At 38.0% G+C, this 25,001-nt stretch overlaps 1 protein-coding gene across 1 annotated transcript; it reads left to right on the top strand.

Moving 5' to 3' along the window:
• The first annotated feature begins 2,077 nt into the window (after positions 1-2,077).
• On the top strand, positions 2,078-24,121 carry LOC139119599 (histamine N-methyltransferase-like). Its single transcript, XM_070683443.1, has 4 exons — positions 2,078-2,277; positions 12,266-12,455; positions 21,856-22,191; positions 23,647-24,121. Exons 2-4 carry the CDS (start codon positions 12,272-12,274, stop codon positions 23,994-23,996), a joined length of 870 nt encoding a protein of 289 aa, XP_070539544.1. The 5' UTR covers positions 2,078-2,277; positions 12,266-12,271; the 3' UTR covers positions 23,997-24,121.
• Positions 24,122-25,001: the final 880 nt, after the last annotated feature.

Genomic DNA, 25,001 nt, shown 5'->3' with positions numbered 1-25,001 from the left:
TAACTATTTAATAAGTTTCCTCAGTTTGTTGAATGCCGGTCTTTGCTTCCCGTCTTTACGATTTCTGGATTTGACGGATGATAAATAGGTCTCGCTTCATCGATATCAATTTACCATTATTCTCGACAATACACACAAACATAATGTCAAGCAAGGTAAAGCGACACATTTTCCTGCGTCGAGCATAATGACTGGCAGCCGATTTAATTCTGGGCAGCCGACAGCATGCTCTTTGTTTTCTATCGGTCACGGTTTAAACGTGTCCTCGATTTGTCACGTGTTCTCACAGCTCATCGTCTGCCTTCGGAGAATACTAGTTAGCCAGCGAGAGGACGTCGGGATACAGAAGCAGAGTAGTGGCTCATAGTCTTCAAAGGTAACACCGTTTATGGATGTTACATATTGCCAGGTATTATCCCATCTTCTCCGGTATTCGTAAACATACCTCTTATATACATATATGTAATAATTGTAAAGCGCCTTGAGCACATGAACTTGTGGATATGTGCGCTGTAAAGAACCCATTATCATATACATAAATTATTTGCATACAATTTAAATGTGAACTCGTCATATCATCCTCTGTACATGTGGATATCATGCGTGATCAGACCCTCTCACACTGCTTCGTCAATTATTATCATTTTATGGTTTTGTTAATATGATTTCTTGACTTACTGGTCACGGGGCGAAAGGAAACAAGTGTAATGAGCGAGAGGTAGCAAGCGTACGTATTACGTAATAATAGCAAAGTTTACGTCAAAGTCCGTGTCACCTCTATGACAGTGGAGCGATCAAAGTCGCGAATAATTTCGATTACAATGTCAATTAGTGTTCATGGCCCCAGAAATCTAAAATGTTGTCGAAAATATTCATTTGTTTACATCAAGAGTGATTTTTGCTGTGTTGTCACCAGATTGTCTCATCAGAAAATTTACCCACCAGATTACAATTTTAATGAAAAACAAAAGATTATCACACCTCCATAATCCCCTTTCAGACTAGAACAAAGGCGATCCCAGGGATCGCGAACATTGCCTTTAACATGCCTTTACTCTTTGAAGGAGAGGAGGAAGGTCAGCGTACCATGTAACCAACTTAACCGAAATCGACACTCGTGCTGAGAATAGTAAAGATATGATATTAATTATAATACCTATAAGACTTCAGTGCAGTTGCCAGTTTGTATGAGGTGGATGAGTTCGGTCGATTTCTAAGGACTGAAAAATTACTTTTCCAAATACGTTCTGATTGATCTGTGTTGTGTTTAAGGCTAGATAGCATTCTCTATATGCTTCCAGTTTCAGGTAAGTTACTCAGCCTTATCGTTTTATTGAAGGTAATAAATATTATAACAACCTAGTCACAAAATATTAAAAACCGGGGGGGGGGGGCAATTAGATCTTAAGAGAGGTTGCGGATTGAACATATGCGTTTCTTGCGTCTTCCAAGATCTCGCATTATCCCACTGAATCGGAAAATCATGTAAAAGTTAGTGATAGTAACTCTCATCCTATGGAAATGCTTGTAAAAGCAGCAAAGCTCAAAATAGCTCAGGTTCCACCCAAGTAGCACACATTTATCCAATTGTTTCCACTAAGGTGTAAACAGTCCAACCCTACAAAAGTGAATTGGTGCCTGTGGAAAGCCATCGGTTCAACTCCGATATTGTCCTTTCTAATACAGGGTGAGTATTCAGAGAGAGTGGACACACTGTGATGCTTACTCCTCATGGCAAGGCCTGGTATGGTTTCTTTCATATGTAGGATTGTATTAGAAACTTTTTTAAAGTATCTTTTATTGACTATATTTGTAAACAGACAAAACAAACAAACAAACAAACAAACAAACACCCTTCTTTATTGACAAATATGAACACAAATACAACTCCTTATTGGTTCTTAATAGTATATGGAAATAATCATACGTAACAAATAAACAAACAAACAAACAAACAGACAGACAGACAAACAAACAAACAAAGAGTCTGAGCCCCTGTGCAAACACCAGCGCAATCCTCTTCGTCCATCTCGAACTGACCCTTGCTGCACATGCGTACAATGTTTATGTACTTTAGTCTCAAGCTCGTCGTAGTGACCGTGACCAGACCCACATGTGCTTGGATTGCCAGTGTGGTAACCCTAACCCTTTCGTACGTATCTCTATACTGAACACTCCACGCGCCCGTGACCAGGCCCTGCTCATTGCGACTGTGATTCAACTTTTTCGGAGATTTGGGAGTTCAGTTTGCTCGGCTGCACCTAATAATACTGCACTGTAAGTAGTTCGGGTTATGGTAAGTAGTTCGGGTTATTTTTTTTTTATCAGGGCACACAGTCCATGTAGCCGACAATGAGATGCAAATGATATGCGGTAAAGGTCTCCTCGACTAACTTTCAGCTGGTTGCTCACTTTCTACTATTTTTATAGTATTTTATACAAAGGCACAGACTTATTCTACCTTCAACTTAAAACTGATAGTGATTTTGTAGCTCGGTAACAGACACTTCGTGTTCGTGTCGGCTACATGGACGATCTGCCATTATCAGAGGACGCGGAGTCCAAGAACTTCGATGCGACGCGGAGTATGCCAAGCTAGGTGTTGCAGAATTCATAAAAAAACAATTGTGTGTTCTAACTTTTGATGATTGTGTTCTTAAATTCTGAAAATTTCATGTTTGTGTTCTAAAAATTTATGTTTATGTTCATGAAACCATAATTGTATTCTAAAATTTAATGTTTTTGTTCCAAAATTTATTTTATGTTCATGAAGCACAGGCGCTCATCAGCTGGGTATTCTGCTAAATAGATCAATTATCGGCTCAATCTATCGATCCCGCAGGCGATATGCCCGCCGCACCACTGCAACCCTAGGTTCTATCATGTCTATGGCTCTATTGTTGTATGGTTCTATGGTTCATTGAACAATTTACATGTTCAAAAAAAACTGTTTATGTCCATTTCTCCCTTGGCGGGGGGCTCTGGTGTAAGCGGCACGAAGCAGCCAGGGTGTGTTCTCTGCTGCGACATTATGACTTCGCCAATGCTGTAAACGCCATGTATGGAACCCCAGGATTTCGGGGTCAATTAATATGCTAAGCCGATCGGAAGGTGTGAATTACGTTGACACCGATAATACCGGTATAAAACTACAAGGCAGTGAAGTTTGATGAATTTTAGTTTCATCCACAGTCCCTCGACGATCAAGGGAATGTGGTTTCGTGAAGGTTATGTATTTTTTAAGTCTGACAACACTTCAAGTTTCAATCGCGATGCTACATCGATACAACATAACTGAAAAGACTCTTCGTTGTGCCGACACCCGACACAAAAGCTGAAAATGGTTGAAGACAGTTCTGCGTAAGACTTCGCTCGATCGACGACCACTGTTATTTACAGTATTGACTGCTACTAAAATTCATATTTTAAAAGTATAACTACTTCCTTCCTGTATTTATGACATAGCTGTATACTTCATACCTCACTTCATCTCCACTCACCTCTACCCACAAGAAAGACAGAGGCCATATTATCAGTGTATTCAAGTGCATCGCATCGTGTCACCCTCGTCACATATTTAAATCAATTCCCAAAGGTCAAGCCCTTCGCTACAGACGTATATGCCACAGGCGCTCCTTAGCTGGTTAGTCTACTAAGTAGATCGATTTTCGGTTCGATTTATCGATCCCGTAGTCGATATGCCCGCCACTGCAACCTAAATACTCACAAGGTGTGCAACACAATCATTCAAAATCACACACCACCCGATTTGTCTACTGGCCGTGCGCTCACACAAAACATTCAGAACTACACTCCCATATACCTAGTTGGATCACAAATTTAACCATCTCCTCGAAAATCACGCCAAAGAGCGTGTTACTCGCGTCATCTTGAAGAAATCGGCCGTGTTTTGAGACTAAGCGGGGTGAAATGCAGCCTGCAGAACGATTCTACCATATGACGTAATTTTTTCCACTGCTGATTGGTTCAACTGTACTTCACCAGTGACGTCTTGCAGTGACCTTTGTTTTGGCCGTTGATTAGCCAATCAGCAGTGGAAAAAATTACATCATATGGTAGAATCGTTCTGTAGGCTGCATTTCACCCACTTGATCTCAAAACACGGCCGATTTCTTCAAGATGACGCGAGTAACACGCTCTTTGGCGTGATTTTCGAGGAGATGGTTAAATTTGTGATCCAACTAGGTATATGGGAGTGTAGTTCTGAATGTTTTGTGTGAGCGCACGGCCAGTAGACAAATCGGGTGGTGTGTTTTTTGAGTGATTATGTTGCACACCTTGTGAGTATTTAGGTTAGTGGCGGGCATATCGACTACGGGATCAATAAATCGATCCGAAAATCGATCTACTTAGCAGACTAACCAGCTAAGGAGCGCCTGTGGTATATGCTCATCCACTGATCTATACAATAAAGAAGTTGAGAACCTACATAGACATCTTACAGATAGAAACTACAAGCAATCATCAATCGTCACTGCAATCAACAAAGCACTGCAAGAAATCATTCCCGGGAAAAACTCATTAACTACACAAAAAATAAACACACTGACCAGCCTACGAGGATTCCATTTGTGCTGACGTACCACCCGTCACTACCCAGCATCTCCTCCATAATCAACAAACATTGGCCTATCCTTCAATCAAATCTAGAGACAAAAGTTACCTCAAAGTTTCATTTGACAAACCACCTGTTGTAGCATTCCGACAACCACCAAACATAAAGAAAATGCTGGTAAAAGCCCGGACTAAAACATCTACACAGAACGACACAGAACCAGGTACTTGTACACCCTGCAACAAATGTAGAGCATGTCCCCACATGTTGAAAACAAAATAAAATTCCATAACTAACCAACTCACTGGAGAATCTCAACCTCTTGTCGGACATGTAACATGTAATACACGCAATATCATCTACGTCATTATCTGTGATAAGTGTAACAAATTATACATAGGCGAAACGAAACGTGAACTCCGTACTAGAATTAATGAACATTTATACAGTATCAGAACTCATAAACATACTCTAGTAGCCCACCATTTTCATGAACCCGGGCACAACATCAATAATTTTCGTTTCTCTGGTCTTTGTAAAGTGTATTCAAAAGCAGATAAAATAAGAAAGCAGCTTGAACTTCATTCATTCATAAGCTTGGTACTCTGTCACCCAACGGCATCAAAAACCAGATATGAACTGTAAATGCTCACGTGTTTCATTATATATTGAACTTATGTGTAAATTTGAACCTTTGCCACATGTTTGCAACTTCATTGAAATTATTATGATCAACATAATGAACAATAATCACCGCTGATTAATTCTAAAAGGTCATGAAGTATACAAATATGTAATTAGCTGAAATAAAAATATTAAAGTTATTTGACTGCTCTTATTGTATCACCACTTTATCTAGCAAGTGTAATTACCGTTGGCCAAGTCCTTCAAGCAATATATGCCGAGCTGTGAAAGCTCATTAGATATGCAAATTATAAATTAGCTGACATGAAAATGTGAAATGACTTTCGATATTGTTTTGACCTAGTACCTGGTATAATCATCAATGTACATAGCATGTTTTGCCAACTTTGATCAAGTAAATCCCGGTATATATACCTAATAAGCAAAGTTAATTAAATATGTAAATTAGGAAGTGGCTTTAGTAAAAATGCTTAGTGATTGTCAGTAATGTTGTATCATGGTATCTGCAATATGTGTAGCAAATTTTGTCAACGTTGGTCAAGTCAATTCAGACATATATCTCTAATTAGGAAAGTTCATTAAATATGCAAATTAGGAATTGGCTGAAGAGAAAATGCTTGATGACTTTCAATAATATTGTATTATAGTGTCTTTAATGTACATAGCAAGTTTCATCAATTTTGATCAAGTCCATTCAGATAAATATCCCTAATTATGAAAATTCATTTAATATTAAAATTAGGTTTTGGCTGAAGTAAAAATGTCTTTTGACTTTCAATAATGTTATATCACAGTATCTTTGATGTATATAGTAAGTTTCAATAACTACAATCAAGTTAATTCAGATATATATCCCTAATTGGGAAAGTTTATTAAATATGCAAATTCGGAATTGGCTGAAATAAAAATGTTTAATGACTTTCAAAAATGTTGTATCATAGTGGCTTCAATACATGTAGCAAGTTTCATCAACTTTGGTCCAGTCATTTCAAATATATATTCCTAATTAACAAAGTTCATGAAATATACAAATTAGGAATTGGCTGAAATTAAAACGCTTAATTAATGACTTTCAATAATGTTAAATAATAGTATCTTTAATATACATACCAAGTTTGGTTAATTTTGATCGAGTCAAATCAGACATATATCCCTAGTTAGGAAGGTTCATTAAATATGCAAATTAGCATTTATCTTTCATGTCACCCTTAATGGTTCCCACTGCTGATATATTTTCGTGTGATCAACATTTGTAGCAAATCTTATCAAATTGTGTGTAGTTGTTTTTAATATAGATCAATTTTTTCTAAAATCATTAATTATGCAAACGAGCAAAAACTATGCAGCCACACCCACCAAAAACTAATCAGTTCTTGCCATTTGCTAACTGAATATATGTACCAGATTTGATTCTGATCTGATAAGCCGTTTTTGAGATAATGGACCAACAGACAGACAGACAGACAGACAGACAGACAGACACACAGACGGACAGACAGACAGACATCGCTGCGACATATGCCCACGTGTGTAAACACGTGAGCAAAAAAGGACTGGTAAATAAAGTACAGTTCCCATAGGTTTTCAAATCCGCTTCACCTACAGCTAGGGAGTCCTTTCCTCATGTCTGTAAGTTGTTTGTTCTGGGGAGCCCCCTTCATTGTATTTCGCGCCATTGGCTTTGTACGATCCGGCCGGTCAACATCGCTACTTTTAGAATGAGTGTTCACTCGTCTTTTGCTTGTAAGTTCAAAACCTTTTTCTTCTCGTCTGTACAGATTGATTTTTAGCTATAGTTCCTTTTATAAACCAACAACTCAGTTTTTCGAATAGTTTTTAAATGGTTTTACGCCAGTGTTGCTCTTTTTCGTTTTTACTAGTCCCATATTTACTGTAATTTTGTTGTTTTTTAGATTCCTGATGAAGATTCCCTGTGTGGAATCGAAACGTCGAAGTTTTAGAAATAAACTCTATTTTGGAACAGAGTCTTGTTTTTTCATCCGCTTAAGGTTTTACTGGATGCTATTTCACCTTTGACTTCAACACCTTCATGTCAACATGGGGTAAAAACAAGAGAAGGACTTACACGTTTTACAAAAAATATACTCCATACTTCACGCAATGAATTGTACGCTTCGGTATTGTCTTCGATGCTACGCGTTTCGGACAATACCTCCGCTGCACGATGTACTAGGACATAAATGCCGTTATTTTGTGAATAACCTTATATTATTTGCTAGCTGTGATCACGAAGCCTGGCGTATTGATCGTGCTTGGGTCAAGGGTCAGCGCCACTGCTGGAAGTCACCCGGACTTTTTGGGTAGTTTACTTCCGGTGGTGGCAGTCCCCGGGTTTGTGGGTACCCATGCGCGTTACCCAAGTTTGAAAAGTACCCCCTTTCCTAGAATATTTCTGAGAAAAACACCCCCTATTTGTGGCAAATCTGGGAGAAATTAGCTGTAAAAAACATACCCTTATTTTCGAAATCTAGGAGGTTAGTATGTTGACTTCCAGGGTTGACCCTGGAGGTTGACTTTGTATACATGTACATACATCACAAATGTTTGTCCTCACCTGATTTTAGTCACATTCATACACAATCATCTTCCTTATCCGTTTGGATCTGGAGTTCTCTGCTGGCTCCTAGGGAGATTATGAAAGGACTACCCCTAATCTCGGAGGTTACTCTGAAAAAGTACCCCTTTTTCTCGATTTCACGGACCTAGAATCTCCGAGATGACTGAAGAAAAACACCCCCATTTCCGTGAATTTGGTAACGCGCATGGGTACCCACCAACCCGGGGACTGCCACCACCGGGAGTTTTACTGCGCTCCGACACCAATCGGTGTCGCTGATTAAGGTTCCAAGACAAGTATTAAACCCTTCCAATAAATGAACTCTCTGCAGAAAACTGAGTTCGTAACCCCATAAAATATATATTTTCTGAAAGCCTGGAAATTGGGTATTATTTGACAATTGTTTCCATAAGGAGCACGTGACAGTTAATTTGAATAACGGCTTTTACATTTCCCTGCACAAACGCTGCAGTAATTTCGGTCAAAATTAGCATGATCAAAAAGTGTCGTGCCAATCTTCCAAAGTGTGTCTTCGATTTTGTTTTAGGCCCTGGAACGTTTTTTATGACGCGACAATTACCTGACCGAAAACGGATCCCTAGTCTAACACCTTAAAAGTATGTAACATAAAAAGTAGGACAGATTTTTAAAATCCCAGACAAAATTTTTGAGTTTATTATGTTGTCAATCGCTGGTGCAAATTTCGAGGACTTCGTGTGAACGTACGTCAATTCACGCTGTTCCCAAGACAAGAAACCTGTTCAAACTTTGAAACCGAGAAAAATAAAAAAAACGTTTTCGAGATACTTTTAGCGCCCATAAGAAAAATAACAAAAGCAATAAGCCCTGTTGGTGATAGATTAGGTTGCCTAATGATATAACCGAGCAGACGAAGTGGATATTTTAAATAATCTACAAGGCAATCGTGGTAAATCGTCAAAAACTTGAGTATTTTCCGGTTCACTGTTTTGACAAACCGGGAACAGGGCACGACGTGTGATGCGCAATGTACTGACATCATGGACAGTGTCAGTGTCAGGCGTGGCTAGACATTGTAAACATCCCGACTGGAGCGTCACCAACAGCCATCGCGAACACCATTTTATCAGACTAAGCTCAATAATCTATCGTTACACAAAAAGAACTTTTTCTTGACAAACCAAAGGGCAAGATGGTAAAGCTGAACACCCATGTGTCACTGACAGTTAGCGAGAAAGAGGTGTAGAGAGAGAACAATGGTCATGGAAAAGGCTCGGACTGGCTATTACAGTATACACATATTGACTGGCCATGAGGGCAACAGCATACGTCTGTACCCCGAGGGACTGTGAGTCACCCCAAAAACAGACTGTTTCCCGAGGTCTTAGGCCGAGGGAAACAGTCTGTTTTGGGAGTGACTCACAGGCCCGAGGGTTAAAGACGTATGCTGTTGCCCTAATGCCAGTCAATATGTGTTTTGTAACACACCTCATCCGTAGCCATGCATAAGAACGTATAACGTGTCGCATGTAGGCCGATGATGTCGTTCAGTAAGAAAAAGTTTTGCCCAAAAGGATCGCAATACTTCTGCAAAACGTTCAATTCACCTTTGATTATAGTTTTTGTCCGTATCGAGTCCTTGTTGGAAACCAAAGCATTCAATTCTTCTTCAGAAAGTAGGATAAACCAAGAAATTTCTCGACTATCGTTTCGATCGGCCGCAGACGACATCTTTGTTCACATTCCGGTCGCGTTCGCGTCAATGTCGTTTTTGACGTCAGCGGGCATCATTTTCGGAACTGATGCCTGGCAGGCAACAGTTCAAACAAATGATGCCTGATGACGCCGTTTACGTGGATCAGCACAAAAAGAACGCATCCCATGTGACTATCAATTGACGAATTAGAATACAGACTGCGGATGAGGTGTGTTACAACATCGATTGTAACACACCTCATCCGCAGTCTGTATTCTAATTCGTCAATTGATAGTCACGTGGGATGCGTTCTTTTTGTGCTGATCCACGTAAACGGCGTCATCAGGCATCATTTGTTTGAACTGTTGCCTGCCAGGCATCAGTTCCGAAAAATGATGCCCGCTGACGTCAAAAACGACATTGACGCGAACGCGGACCGGAATGTAAACAAAGATGTCGTCTGCGGCCGATCGAAACGATAGTCGAGAAATTTCTTGGTTTATCCTACTTTCTGAAGAAGAATTGAATGCTTTGGTTTCCAACAAGGACTCGATACGGACAAAAACTATAATCAAAGGTGAATTGAACGTTTTGCAGAAGTATTGCGATCCTTTTGGGCAAAACTTTTTCTTTCTGAACGACATCATAGGCCTACATGCGACACGTTTTGTGTATAGTACGTTCTTATGCATGGCTACGGATGAGGTGTGTTACAAACACATATTGATGGCATGAGGGCAACAGCATACGTCTTTAACCCTCGGGCCTGTGAGTCACCCCCAAAACAGACTGTTTCCCTCGGCCCTCGGCCTCGGGAAACAGTCTGTTTTTGGGGGTGACTCACAGTCCCTCGGGGTACAGACGTATGCTGTTGCCCTCATAGCCAGTCAATATGTGTATATTGTAACACACCTCATCCGCAGTCTGTATTCTAATTCGTCAATTGATAGTCACGTGGGATGCGTTCTTTTTGTGCTGATCCACGTAAACGGCGTCATCAGGCATCATTTGTTTGAACTGTTGCCTGCCAGGCATCAGTTCCGAAAAATGATGCCCGCTGACGTCAAAAACGACATTGACGCGAACGCGGACCGGAATGTGAACAAAGATGTCGTCTGCGGCCGATCGAAACGATAGTCGAGAAATTTCTTGGTTTATCCTACTTTCTGAAGAAGAATTGAATGCTTTGGTTTCCAACAAGGACTCGATACGGACAAAAACTATAATCAAAGGTGAATTGAACGTTTTGCAGAAGTATTGCGATCCTTTTGGGCAAAACTTTTTCTTTCTGAACGACATCATAGGCCTACATGCGACACGTTTTGTGTATAGTACGTTCTTATGCATGGCTACGGATGAGGTGTGTTACAAAACACATATTGATGGCATGAGGGCAACAGCATACGTCTTTAACCCTCGGGCCTGTGAGTCACCCCCAAAACAGACTGTTCCCTCGGCCCTCGGCCTCGGGAAACAGTCTGTTTTTGGGGTGACTCACAGTCCCTCGGGGTACAGACGTATGCTGTTGCCCTCATGGCCAGTCAATATGTGTATATTGTAACACACCTCATCCGCAGTCTGTATTCTAATTCGCCAGTTGATAGTCACGTGGGATGCATTCTTTTTGTGCTGATCCACGTAAACGACGTCATCAGGCATCATTTGTTGGAACTGTTGCCTGCCAGGCATCAGTTCCGAAAAATGATGCCCGCTGACGTCAAAAACGACATTGACGCGTGCGCGGACCGGAATGTAAACAAAGATGTCGTCTGCGGCCGATCGAAACGATAGTCGAGAATTTTTTTGGTTTATCCTACTTTCTGAAGAAGAATTGAATGCTTTGGTTTCCAACAAGGAATCGAAACGGACGAAAACTATAATCAAAGGTGCATTGAACGTTTTGCAGAAGTATTGCGATCCTGTTAGGAAAAACGTTTTCTTACTGAACCACTCCAACATATTGCATGAGACAAGTTTTGTGTATAGTACGTTCTTATGCATGGCTACGGATGAGATGTGTTACAAAACACATATTGACTGGCCATGAGGGCAACAGCATACGTCTTTAACCCCTCGGGCCTGTGAGTCACCCCCAAAAACAGACTGTTTCCCTCGGCCTACGGCCTCGGGAAACAGTCCGTTTTTGGGGGTGACTCACAGTCCCTCGGGGTACAGACGTATGCTGTTGCCCTCATGGCCAGTCAATATGTGTATATTGCAACACCGAAAGTAAAAGGAGTACATGTACAGTTGTCCTCTCGGCTAGAATGACATTGCTTCTTGCATTACCTGCAAATACACTACTACTTGCAGTATTTAGTTGGCCTAGTTCGTTATGGTCTAGTTCTTTATGCGCATGACAGCCATGGAACTTCAGAAATGTTCGGCTCTCATCATTCTACCGGATTACAGCAGTTAAAGTTCGTTTAGATGAGCAAGCTTCGACACGATGACTCATAAATGTCTGGAATGAGGGCAACATAAACTGATGACGTCAAATCGCCGTACACAATACACAGTGCCATAATTACATGTACAAAGCGTCTGTGTTTTGTGTACGGCGATTATTTGACGTCATCAGTTTGTGGCTATACCATTTGTGTAGTAGTGCCGTTTCGAATACTCATGACCCTTCATCCGAGCGCTGTCGATACGCCACAGCACCACTGCGTAATCACAGTTAATTATTCGCTTGTTAACATATGAAAACACTGGGTCATATCTGTTCTCTGTAAACAATTTGAGAATGGCAATGTAGACTAAGCATGTATTATAAATTTTCCTGTTTTAGGACAAAATGGCGAAAGAACTCAAACTTTTGCAAAAGTACCCAACTGAATTTTCCGCTAGATACGATATCTTCAGGAAGTGCGAAATGTTCTTTCCAAAGGATGAGCAGCTGAGAAGCTTCAGAGAAACGTTTTCAAATTTGAAAATCGAGAAGAATTCATGCAGGGTACTTGCTGTAGGACCATACGATGGTAAGTATTCGAGAGGAAATGGCAATTATGCTGTCAAGCTTGAGAGTTTAACGATGGTGTATCCTCATTAAGATTTTGCGAATGGTTGAGAAATATATGTAAACATATGCATATTTGTCAATTATTTAGACAGTTTTCTAACTGTTGGTTAGAACATCTACTCTGACACTGCTTATCTAATAACTAATTAACCATGTATGTATGTATGTATGTATGTATGTATGTATGTATGTATGTATGTATGTATGTATGTATGTATGTATGTATGTATGTATGTATGTATTATGTATGTGCGACACTTTTTCTGGCCTTAGTGTCGAAAAATGGGTTCCTTCAGGGCTTTACACGGTGCTTGTATCATACCAGGGAAAAGTGGTAGGCAGCCTGACTAACAGTACACTGTTGTGGGGCCTAGTAAAGTAAGCTTTTATTGAAATCGTATCCTAATTGGGATCGTGATCATTAAGTACAATAAAGCTTTCGCAAAATCAACAACAAATGAGTATATATATATATATATATATATATATATATATATATATAATTTGTCTCTGAATGTGTTTCTACAAATGTTTGGTTTACTGAAAAAATAATTTCTAATGTCTGTGTAGCCTTTGCAGTGAAAAAAGAAATGTATCTCATCTTCTACTTGTTTGTTTTGGCAAATTGGGCGTTCTTTGCCTATAACATTAATTTTTCTATATCTCCCTGTTTCTAGTTCTATGTGTAATATGTGTGCACTAATACGCAACTTGCAAAGGGCTGATCTGTTTTTTCGCTCACGTGTTCACACACGTGAGCATATGTCGCAGCGATGTCTGTCTGTCAGTCTATCTGTCTGTCTGTCTGTCTGTGTGCTCGATATCTCAAAAACGGCTCATCAGATCAGAATCAAATCTGGTACATAGATTCAATTTGCAAATGGCAAGAATTGATTAGTTTTTTTTGGCGGGTGTAGCTTGCTTACTTTTTGCTCATTTGCATAATTAATGATTTTAGAAAAAAACGGATATACATTGAGAATGATTGAACACAATCTGATGAGATTTGCTACACATGCCGATCATACCAAAATGTATCAGCCGTGAAAGTGGCCAGATTAAAATTGATGATACTTGGTATGTATATTAATGATGCTATAATATTAACATTATTGAAAGTCATTAAGCATTTTTACTTCAGCCAATTCCTAATATGCATATTTAATGAACTTTGCTAATTAGGGATATATATCTGAATTGACTGGACCAAAGTTGATGAAACTTGCTATATACATTAAAGATACTATGATACAACATTATTGAAAGTAATTAAGCATTTTTTCTTCAGCCAATTCCTAATTTGTATTTTCATGATCTTTTCTAATCACGGATATATACTGGGATTAACTTGATCAAAGTTGGCAAAACATGCTATATACATTGATGATTATACCGGGTTAAAGCAATATCGAAAGTCATTTCACATTTTCATGTCAGCTTATTTATAATATGCATATCTAATTCTAATGAGCTTTCACAGTTCGTCATATATGGCTTGAAGGACTTGACCAAAGGTAATTGCACTTGCTATATATAGTGGTGATACAATGACAACAGTTAAAGAACTGAACTTTGATATTTTTATTTCAGCTAATTACATATTTGTATACTTCATGACCTATTAGAATTAATCGGCGGTGAATATTGTTCATTATGTTGATCATAATACTTTCAATGAAGTTGCAAACATGTGGCAAAGGTTAAAATTTACACATAACTGCAATATATAATGAAACACGTGAGCATTTTCAGTTCATACCTGGTTGAATTTCTAATACAGAGATGAGTAAGTCCAAACCTGATATCTGAGTTCCCTATCCCTGTCGATCTATCATGATACTATTTATGGTATATCTACTTTTGTATCCAGTGCCTTAAAATGGTTGTACCACTTTTGTTTTTCAATTGGTGTGTGTTCACTGCTATTATTTTGTAAATCTGACTTTAACTCATGGATCAGCTCCCAATGCTTATTTGGGTTTGATTTCCCCAGGCTGTCTAATTTGTTTAAAATCTAACTTTTAATTCTCTTCTCTTTGCTTTAACTAGACGTTTATATTGTTTCTTTAAATTGTAGCACGAGTTGCATAGTTCAATATTAGGCCTATATAGGTCTCTGTTCAACTTAGTTGATAATTTGTAAACAGCACTTTTTAAATTTCTAAGATCATTGGTATACCACTTTGCTTTTCTAGAAGTGCTTAACTTCTTGCCCGTTTGTTTTTATTTTTCTCGTAATACGTTTATGGAGACGAGCTCCTGCTGTTTTTAAGAATATATTTGATAACATTGCACAGGCTGTGTTGGTTGACTGACTGTATCGTGGCATCAAAATGTGTTTTGTTAAACTTATTAATGAGTGATGCAATGTGTGGATTATGTCATGCTTTGTAAAAGTTACATCTAGAGTCGCTGTCCCATACAAAAGTAAAATCATTTCTATGTCTATCTTGATTAATTTCTATATAATTGTGTCTACAAGTTTTAAGTGGGTTTTAGTAAGTAAGTGAAATACAATCTGGCAGTGATGTGATGTAGAACTTTTTAGTGGGTGAACCTTAGAAAAAGAATTTTGCTAAATAAGTTCGTACTGACAATACCATAGTATATCATCAAATGTGTTTACTTGCTGCGATCTGTTCATCATATAGAGTATCAAATAGTATTCTTAAGAATTGGAGAAAGCAATTGTATCTTTGTAATTTTTTCCCTTGGTGTGTATTTTTTTTTCAAATTGTAAACTTTTGAGCAAAAAGCATATATCCCAGGGACTGAGAGAATTTTTCAGGTACTTCCTTTTGTTATTTTCCTTATATGGACATTTCAGTCTGAAATAAAGAATAAATAAATAAATATAGTCAACAGTATTGCTGCCATGCCTAAATGAAAAGTGAATTTTCCGACACTGTCTTCAATTTTCCAAGTGTTTGTAAGTGCTTGGGCCCCGTGAAGCTGCTTTCAGCTTTAATTCTCTTTTGTCTTGCCCTGTTTCCTCGTCTTGAGCAATGAGTCGTATAGTGTGTAGTACGCCGTCTCTTGGTGACCATTTGACACACTATACAATAGCCTTATAGTATGGTAACAGCAGAAATCCTGTACGAAAAGTTTACCAAGAGAGGGCGAAGTAAATAACTGTCAACTGTCAGGAGTGATAAGTTGCTACACATGCTAAGACAAAGAGACAACTGAAGTAGAGGTAAATATTTATGAAATACTCGTGTATCAACTTAGTGATACAGTATCCGACTAAGAGAAATCTCCCAACTAACAGACAATATAATTTTCTTACGGAGGACAAAACCAGTACGCCAAGAATACAAGCTGCACTATAAACTATTGATTACTACATTTTACAAAGTGTCTATTCCATGTCATTTTGTATGCATTAAGACAGTTAGGGTCAAAGTGTTGATGATAGGATTGCTATCACACTGAAAACATAAGTAACTTTTTTCAACTCACACGTCGTATACAATAAATTATTTCCATTCAATATTTATGATTTACTACCACGTAATCACTGTAAACGACCTTCTCTCGAAAAAATGAAGTAGTGAATAAACAGGAAATGTTACTTCAGTATTATTCACTCCTTATGTTAGCACGGAAATATTAGTCTAAAGTTTCTCGTGCTCACGGAATAACATCTCTTGCGCATGGAAAATATCTCGTGCGCACGAGAAAGTTTCTTGTGAGCACGAGATGTTATTCCGTACGCACGAGATAATTTTTTTTCGCTTTACAGAATGTCCCTTACAGGCTTTCATGCTACTATAATTAAAACATGAACACGACAATTAACAGGTACTTAACTAATTAAAGAAACCATAACAAAGTCGATGACACATCCAGAAGTGACATGTATGTATGTATGTATGTATGTATGTATGTATGTATGTATGTATGTATGTATGTATGTATGTATGTATGTATGTATTATGTATGTATGTATGTATGTATGTATGTATGTATGTATGTATGTGTGTATGTATGTATGTATGTAAATGTATGTATGTATGTAAATGTATGTATGTATGTATGTAATGTGTATGTATGTATGTATGTATGTATGTATGTATGTATGTATGTATGTATGTATGTATGTATGTATGTATGTATGTATGTATGTATGTATGTATGTATGTAGGTATGTATGTATGTATGTATGTATGTATGTATGTATGTATGTATGTATGTAGTGGGCCTATGTATTGATGGAGTAAGTGTTCGCGCACATTGGCATGCATTTTGCAGAATTGATTCTGTCAAGTTCCTCCGGATCTGCCATACTTCCAAAAAGACTGTAACACTGTAGTGTTAGTACCTATTATTTTGGCAATGTTTATCTATAAAGTATTGACAAAATGTGAAAGAGAGTTAATCTGTTTTCAACATAAATAATCAGTCATACCTGTCCATTATCTGAAAGTCATACTTTATGAAAGCAGTGTTTACAAATTCACTTACTAATAACACACTACAGATAACAAATATACAAATCCACACACATAAGACGAGGGAGAAAGTAAAATTAATTAAAGATGAAAGCAGCTTCATGGGGCCTAAGCACTTGCAAACACTGAGAAAAGGTACCAGAGTGATAATTCATAACCTCTTATATCGTTAGGTGTTTTCCCATCAAATTTAAAGGGCGTAGCACTTGTTGTAATTTATTTATAGGTATATTTGTGAAACGAAGGTCAAAGATCATCTGGTCTCTTGAAGATTTTGCCAAGAACATTTGTTCCTAAATTTATCAATGTATACCAAAATTCAGACCTCTATTGGTTAGCCCAGAAGTAGATATGTGCACAATTAATGACGTACAGGATTTTGGCGCCATTAGTCCTCCATCATATGGAATGAAAGAGCGTAGAACTTGTGGTTACTGATTTATAGGGATATATGCATATTGGAGATCAAAGTCATCGAGGTAAGGGAGCGTTCAGTTATTATGGCGGGGGTGGGCCCATCTAGTGCAAGTTGGGAGGTGCAAAGTTCTATGCAAATGAGAACACCTCAAATTTGAAAACTGCAAAGGGGGGGGGGGTCATGTATTTTTCAAACAGCTCAAAGGGGGGGGGGTCACTTAATTTTCATAAGTATCCGTCCCGTCAAAAGCAGTTTCAGTGTTCAGAAATATTCTGGGAGATAAAAATGATTCGTTGCATGATTTCATTCTCTGAAGTTATTCACCTGTAAATCTGAACAAAAGTATAATTATCTGTCACTCTGTCACATGAACATCTTGACTTGACAACTCTGAGGCTTGTCTTATTGTAAATCAAGCTCACTGCACTGAGGGCAATGAACAATTCCTATTACTTACATATTAGAGATATAGCAAGTTTTGTCAGGGAAATTATTTAACAGTTACCTGTACTGAGACTACTAGTACCATGAAAAGTTGAATAATACTTTTAGGTGAAATTCCAATATCATAATTGTTGTCCACATCTGAACTTTTAAATACCCTATTTGAATCAAGTACATTTGTATCAATTATCAAACACCTATAAAAGCACAAATTAATTTAGTTTAGCATTGTAAAAAAATTATTCTTAGTTTTCTCATAGACTCCAGTGTATAGTGAATCAGCATTTCGGTGAAATTCCAAAATCTAATTTCTTGCACACATATCAACCTTTAACCATCCTAGGCTAACTGAGTACTTTAAAATTGATTATCAAAAGTCTATAAATACACAGATTTTGATAGTTTGTATTGAAAAAAATTATTCATATTTTCCTCATAGACTCCCATGTACAGTGAATCTACATTTTGGTATAATTCCAAAATCCAATTTCTGGCGAACACATCCATTTGTTACCACCCTAATCTAATCAAGTCATTGATATCAATAATCGAGAGTACATAAATACATGGGTTTACCTATTTTTGTATTGGAAAAAAATTATTCATACTTTCCTCATAGACTCCCATGTATAGTGGATGAACATTTTCAGTGAAATTCCATAATCAGATTTCTTGTACACATAATATGCACCTTTAACCATCATATTCTAATCAAGTACAATTATGTTAATTATTGAACGTCTGTATATGCACAAGTATACTAAGTTTTTCATTGGAAAAAAAATTATTCACAATTTTATCATTGACTCCCATGTATAGTGGATGAACATTTTTGGTGAAATTCTAAGGTCAAACTTTTTGTTCACATGCCAGTTGTAACAACCCTATTTCATTTAAGTACATTTATGTAAATTATCAAATATCTATAAATGCATAGATATAGTTTTGCATTGAGAAAGTATTACATAGATTCCTCATACATGTATGAGAAAATATATGTATACCATGTATAGTGAATCAACATTATCAACAGCTGATTTTTAATTAAATCCAAATATCAAAATATGTACACACACGCTTGCGCAAAAATATTGCGATCCACCAGTAATTTCTGTCCAACTCCTTTGAGGGGTAATTTCAAAATTATAGCAAGTCAGAATGGGAAATCTGAGCATTAACACCGTTTGAGTTTGTAAGGAAGGTCATTTGAAAAAATCTAAGCTCTTTTTTTTGGGATTCTATCGCTCCATACCCCTGAGGTGTTTGTGTGTGCAGCTAGTCTACTCAAGCAATGTGGGGGGGGGGGGGGGTCATGAAATGTTTGTCATCTTGAAAGGGGGGGGGGTCATCAATTTTTGGTACAATGGGTTCACTTATTTTGACTGATGTGCAGGACGAATTTGCCGGCCCAACCCCGGCCATAATAACTGAACGCTCCCTAACATGACATATTGTCAAAATCTTTCCTCCCATGGTTATTCCTGTATTCTAAAAATCAGACCCCTAGCCCTCTTGGATAGCCAAGATTAAAATATGTGTATTAGTGTATAACATATATACGTGTATATGTGTAATGTGTATATTGTATAACGCCACATTAACCGTCAACCCATTTAGCAAAATGCCTTGTAAAACAGAGAGTCATTTGGCCAGATAACAAGTAAATTGGCGGTCAACTTCAGTGGTCTGGTACAGCGATTGTAATACGAAAGTCAGTAGGAAGCCAAACTCTGGCCATAACATTGATACTGATACTACAGGCTGCGTAAACATCGCACAGTGGTACAAACCATTTCTCTCATGGTGTATCTTGAAAATAACCTGAATCGAATGAAGAATAATTCACAATTGACACCGATTGAGATTACCCGCTGATTTTAGTGTTTGCAATCGCTGTACCCAACCAGTGAAGTTGATCGCCAATTTATTTGTTATCTGGCCAAATGACTCCCTGTCTCACTAGGCATTTTGCTAAATGGCTTGACGGGTTAATGTGGTGTTTCACAGGGAATAGAGTTGTATAATAGGACGGGAGTGACGTTGGGCGACCTACGTCGTTTTTTTGTCACGATTACAGTTTTCTTTTACAATTATCTACAACATCGACAAACAACAGCAAGGAATGACACATTGTTTTTTAATATTTTTTATTATCGTCATCATCATCATCATCATCATCATCATCATCAACAACAACAACAACAACAACAACAACAACAACAACAACAACAAGATTACTCTATTCCCTGTGGTGTTCTTTGTAATACAGTACAGGAAGGAGCACCATAAGGTCCCCATCATGCCGAATATGAAGGGTATAGCACTTGTGGTGACTGATTTATAGGCATATATGCATATTTTAGGTCAAAGGTCACGTGACATTTTGTAAAAACAAAATTTCTTCCCATAGTTATCCCTGTGTATCAAAAATCAGACATCTAGCTCTATTGGCTTGCCCAGAATTAGATATACACATAATTAATGAGATTCAAGAAATAGCCTGTCATATAACACTTTGTCAAAACAATTGGTTCCCTTACTTACCCCTGTATACCAAAAATCTGACGACCAGCTCTGTTTGCAAGCCCAGAATTAGGGACTGGTCAGTTTCTTCGGCCTGGGGGGCCGGTGGATTCATGGGGGGTCACCCTGTTTTTGACTTTGGTGATAGGGGGGTCACCATGTTTTTGAAATGCCCAATAGGGGGGTCAGTGTGTTTTTGAATTTCGACACAGGCTCATTATTGCCTAAAATGCATCGTGTCCGTAACTTAAATAATCAGACATATTTTTCAGCACCCCAACTTTCACATATCAGGCATACATATATCAGAGATATCTGTATGTTCAATATTTTTCAGCATGCTCTTCAAGCGCATTACTTTAATATATCAGACATTTTTCAGCACGCCCTTCCTGTGCATGACTTTAACATACAAGACATATATATCAGAGATATCAGGATGTTTCATATTTTTCTCCGCGCTCTTCGGGCGCCATACTTTAATAAATCAGAGATATATGTCTGAGATATCTTGATGTTTGCCAAGTGAAAGTGTACCGTTATGCAATATGCATTTCATATGAAAAGCAAGACAAAATCCTGATACTTTTCTGTTCTCTATGAGAATTCAGTATGAGAAAGCAACATGCACAAATATTTCACAATATATATTTGATACAGTGACTTATCTTAGAGATAGAAAAATGACAAGATATCTTTCGTTCTCATTGATGCAACTGTTTTCCTTTGTGTCTCAGGTTTTCTGTAGAATGATGCTTTTTTATGACCAAAATAACAGTTAAAATAAGGAAGTTTTTGTCATTATTAGCTGTGTTTTTATGGTTTCAATGTTACAAGAAAAGGTCATCTCAGACACTGCACACATCAGATTTGGCTAAAATGCCTCTCTATGGCTCCTCAGATGATTTAATTGGAAGGCTGGCAAGTCTTAACACCCATCAAAATTTTTGATTTACTGCTTTTTCCTCTTTGATATTAATGATTGACATCCATTTCTGTACAACAGTTCAGGACATCTGGTTAAGCATAGAGAGTGTGAAATACATTCACAGCTCATTCAAAATGTACTGTATTCAAACTTTAAGGATAACACTTTGAAATTCTACAAGTGACATTGTCAACAATTTCTTTAAAACACAGAATGACTGTTAAAATATAAATGTATGTAATATATATATATATATATATATATATATATATATATATATATATATATATATATATATATATATATATATATATATATATATATATAAAATTTGTGTCCACCTTTTGTTTTACAGTTGTCGCGTGCGGGGGGGGGGGTCACCCTGTTTTCGAAATTTGGAATAGGGGGTCACCCTGTTTTCAAAATTTGGAATAGGGAGGGTCAGCCACTTTTTGACGTCGGCAAAAATAATCCACCGCCCCCCCCCCAGGCCGAAGAAACTGACCAGTCCCTTAGATATGTGCATAATTGATGAGGTTACATTTGACATCCTATTTCATGTCACAACATTCTTTGTTTTTTGTACAATCAGGTGCAGTCGACATTCCGATCATTGATGCTCTTGACAGCAAGCAAAGTCGTACTGAGTACATTGTGGTGGAACCTGCAGCACATGAACTGAAGAAATTCGAATCAATGGTTGCATCGAAGCAGGAACAGGGAGACTGGAGAAAAGTCGACTTTGAGTTTCATGCTAAGACCATTGAAGCGTATCTCCAAGAAACAAAGACAGCCAAAGACAAGAACGACTTCGACATCATCCACACAATACGATGTGCATACTGTTTTACGGACCCTGGAAGTGTTTTCGTTGATCTTTACGAGCGCCTTGAGAAAGGAGGACTGCTGTTTAACACCATCAGTACTGGTAGGTAACATTCTCCCTCTCGACTCCATGGTATGTTAACATTATTACTACATTGAGCCACGTCTGGAGCATAAAGATACACAAAGGACGGAGTATATTTCACATTCAAAGCGAATTTTAAACCCTCTATAAATAAATACGAAGTGTAAATAACGCCAATCAAGGGTGGAGTAAAGTAACCCTGCGCCAGTGAATTATATTCACACGGACGACCAGGATTTTTTAGTTTGCGTTCTACACTCGCATACGTAGAAAAGTAATTGAAAACGATAGTTGTTGCATTTTCGAAAGTCAAGCCAGATTCTAGATTTTCGTTGTTGTCTACGGGGTCTAAATATCAGGGTTCCAACAGTTGCTTTATGAATATCTACCGCCATTATTAACTGCAGCACGAGGTCCTGACAACCAAATTGTCCGGCAACAATGTTACCATTGCATTTTGTCTGCCTTCGATTTACCAGAGGCTAACTTAATGGCATAATCAAACAAGTAGCGATTAGTTGATAGATTCCGAGTATTAGTTTACTCTTCTTGCGATAGTCTAATTATACCTCATTAATCTTTCCCTGGAAAATCGGTCTTAGATGTTGTCAGAATCGTGTGACGTGTTAATGAATGGACATAGTTAGCAGTTACAACCATTTTAAATGTAAAGGTTGGGGGTTGTCGGAACCACGCCCAAATGTCGTCCAGGACCCATGCGACCAATGTAAACACTGTATTCAAGGTCCTTTGGCGATCAATGAAAGTTAAGATATGTTTGCAGTGATTTAAACGCAATTATGTCGGCGTGATGCATATAGATATCGTTAACGAAATGCATTGTATGTAAACAATAAATTCCAACAGGCGCAATTGGGACGACCCCCTCCATTTACATGCAAATAGCATTAACTTTACTGTGTGGAGTTCAAAAGTACATGAAAGCAGTAGATTTGAAAACTTTGTATAAAAAATAAGAGCTTTTGGAGCCAACTTGCAAATTCTATCGCGGAAAATTGAATGTTCAGACATGTAAAGAGAATATATTGAAGTTGACTACATTCTTTCACTACGGTACTACTATGGGTCATAAAAAGTAGGTTGCATCTGTACTTTTAGGGATTCGACAGAAACCAAATAGAGTAATTGTGTTTGAAATGCATGTCCGCAAAACACTGACCTTCCTGCAAGTTCCATGCCTAAAAAAACTTCATGCCAATTAATGACCCCTCATCTGTGCACAAATGATTAGTTACCCTACTTATCACTAAGAAATAAGTAACATCATATATGCAAAGAAAGTGATTCAAAATTGGTGACCCTCCCCACAATATATGAGTGAAATTCTTGACGATTATAAACCAGGTTGTGCAAAACTGCTTACCTTTACCTTAGAACACCAGTTATATCAGTTGTAATTTCTATCCAGTTCTATATACATAAATTAAATATGTTTGTGCCCTGTCAATTCAGGTCATCTGGAAAAGATTCTTAAAAAGGCAGACGAAGTAAACCCTGGATCACGCCGGTGTGTGGGAGTATCCAATCTCCGTAAAGTGCTGCAACAAAAACTTCCTGGGATAGATATCAACACCACATATAGAAAGAGCAGTTTATTGGTAGATGAGTGTTTCAAAGAGGAATCGCGAGACGAAAATCTGCTGCTGGATTTTCTGGTTCAAACAATTGATTTTCGACAAAATGCATCCGAGGAAGTTTTCAACGACTTTATGACGTTCATGAAAGAAGAATGTTGTTACGAGATGGAGGGTAAACTGTTAATGCGTATGGACGAGGAAGACTTTTTGATCTTTAAAAAGTAGTCGAGTAATAATCTGATTTTGACTCACAAGACTAAGTCGGCCCATGTTGTTAATATTTGTAGGTCAGCCTCCCATGCGTTGTGGAAGATAGGGAAAATTCGTAACATCTTAGGGACTGGTCAGTTTCTTCGGCCTGGGGGGGCCGGTGGATTCATGGGGGGGGGGGGTCACCCTGTTTTTGACTTTGGTGATAGGGGGGGTCACCATGTTTTTGAAATGCCAAATAGGGGGGTCAGTGTGTTTTTGAATTTCGACACAGGCTCATCATTGCCTAAAATGCATCGTGTCAGCCACAAATTTCATCCACTTGCATTTTTCGGCGCGCCCTTCGGGCGCGTAACTTTAATAATCAGACATATTTTTCAGCACGCCCAACTTTAACATATCAGGCATACATATATCAGAGATATATGTATGTTCAATATTTTTCAGCGTGCTCTTCGAGCGCATTACTTTAATATATCAGAAATTTTGCAGCACACCCTTCCTGTGCATGACTTTAATATACAAGACATATATATCAGAGATATCAGGATGTTTCATATTTTTCTCCGCGCCCTTCGGGCGCCATACTTTAATAAATCAGAGATATATACCAGAGGTATCTTGATGTTTGCTAAGTGAAAGTGTACTATTATGAAATCTGCATTTCATATGAAAAGCATGACAAATTCCTGATATTTTCTGTTCTCTCTTATGAGAATTCAGTATGAGAAAGCAACATGCACAAATATCAATGTTACAAGAAAAGGTCATTTCAGACTCTGCACACATCAGATTTGGCTAAAATGCCTCTCTATGGTTCTTCAGGAGATGTAATTGGATGGCTGGCAAGTCTTAACACCCATCACAAAGTTTTTGATTTACTTCTTTTTCCTGTTTGATATTAATGATTGACATACATTTCTGTACAACAGTTCAGGACATCTGGTTAAGTATAGAAAGTGTGAAATACATTCACAGCTCATTCAAAATGTACTGTATTCAAACTTTAAGATTGACACT

This window comes from Ptychodera flava, chromosome 20 (genome assembly GCF_041260155.1).
Source record: "Ptychodera flava strain L36383 chromosome 20, AS_Pfla_20210202, whole genome shotgun sequence".
Classification (NCBI taxonomy): domain Eukaryota; kingdom Metazoa; phylum Hemichordata; class Enteropneusta; family Ptychoderidae; genus Ptychodera; species Ptychodera flava.
Note: the sequence above shows the minus strand (reverse complement) of the source record. Positions and strands in the feature narration are given on the sequence as shown.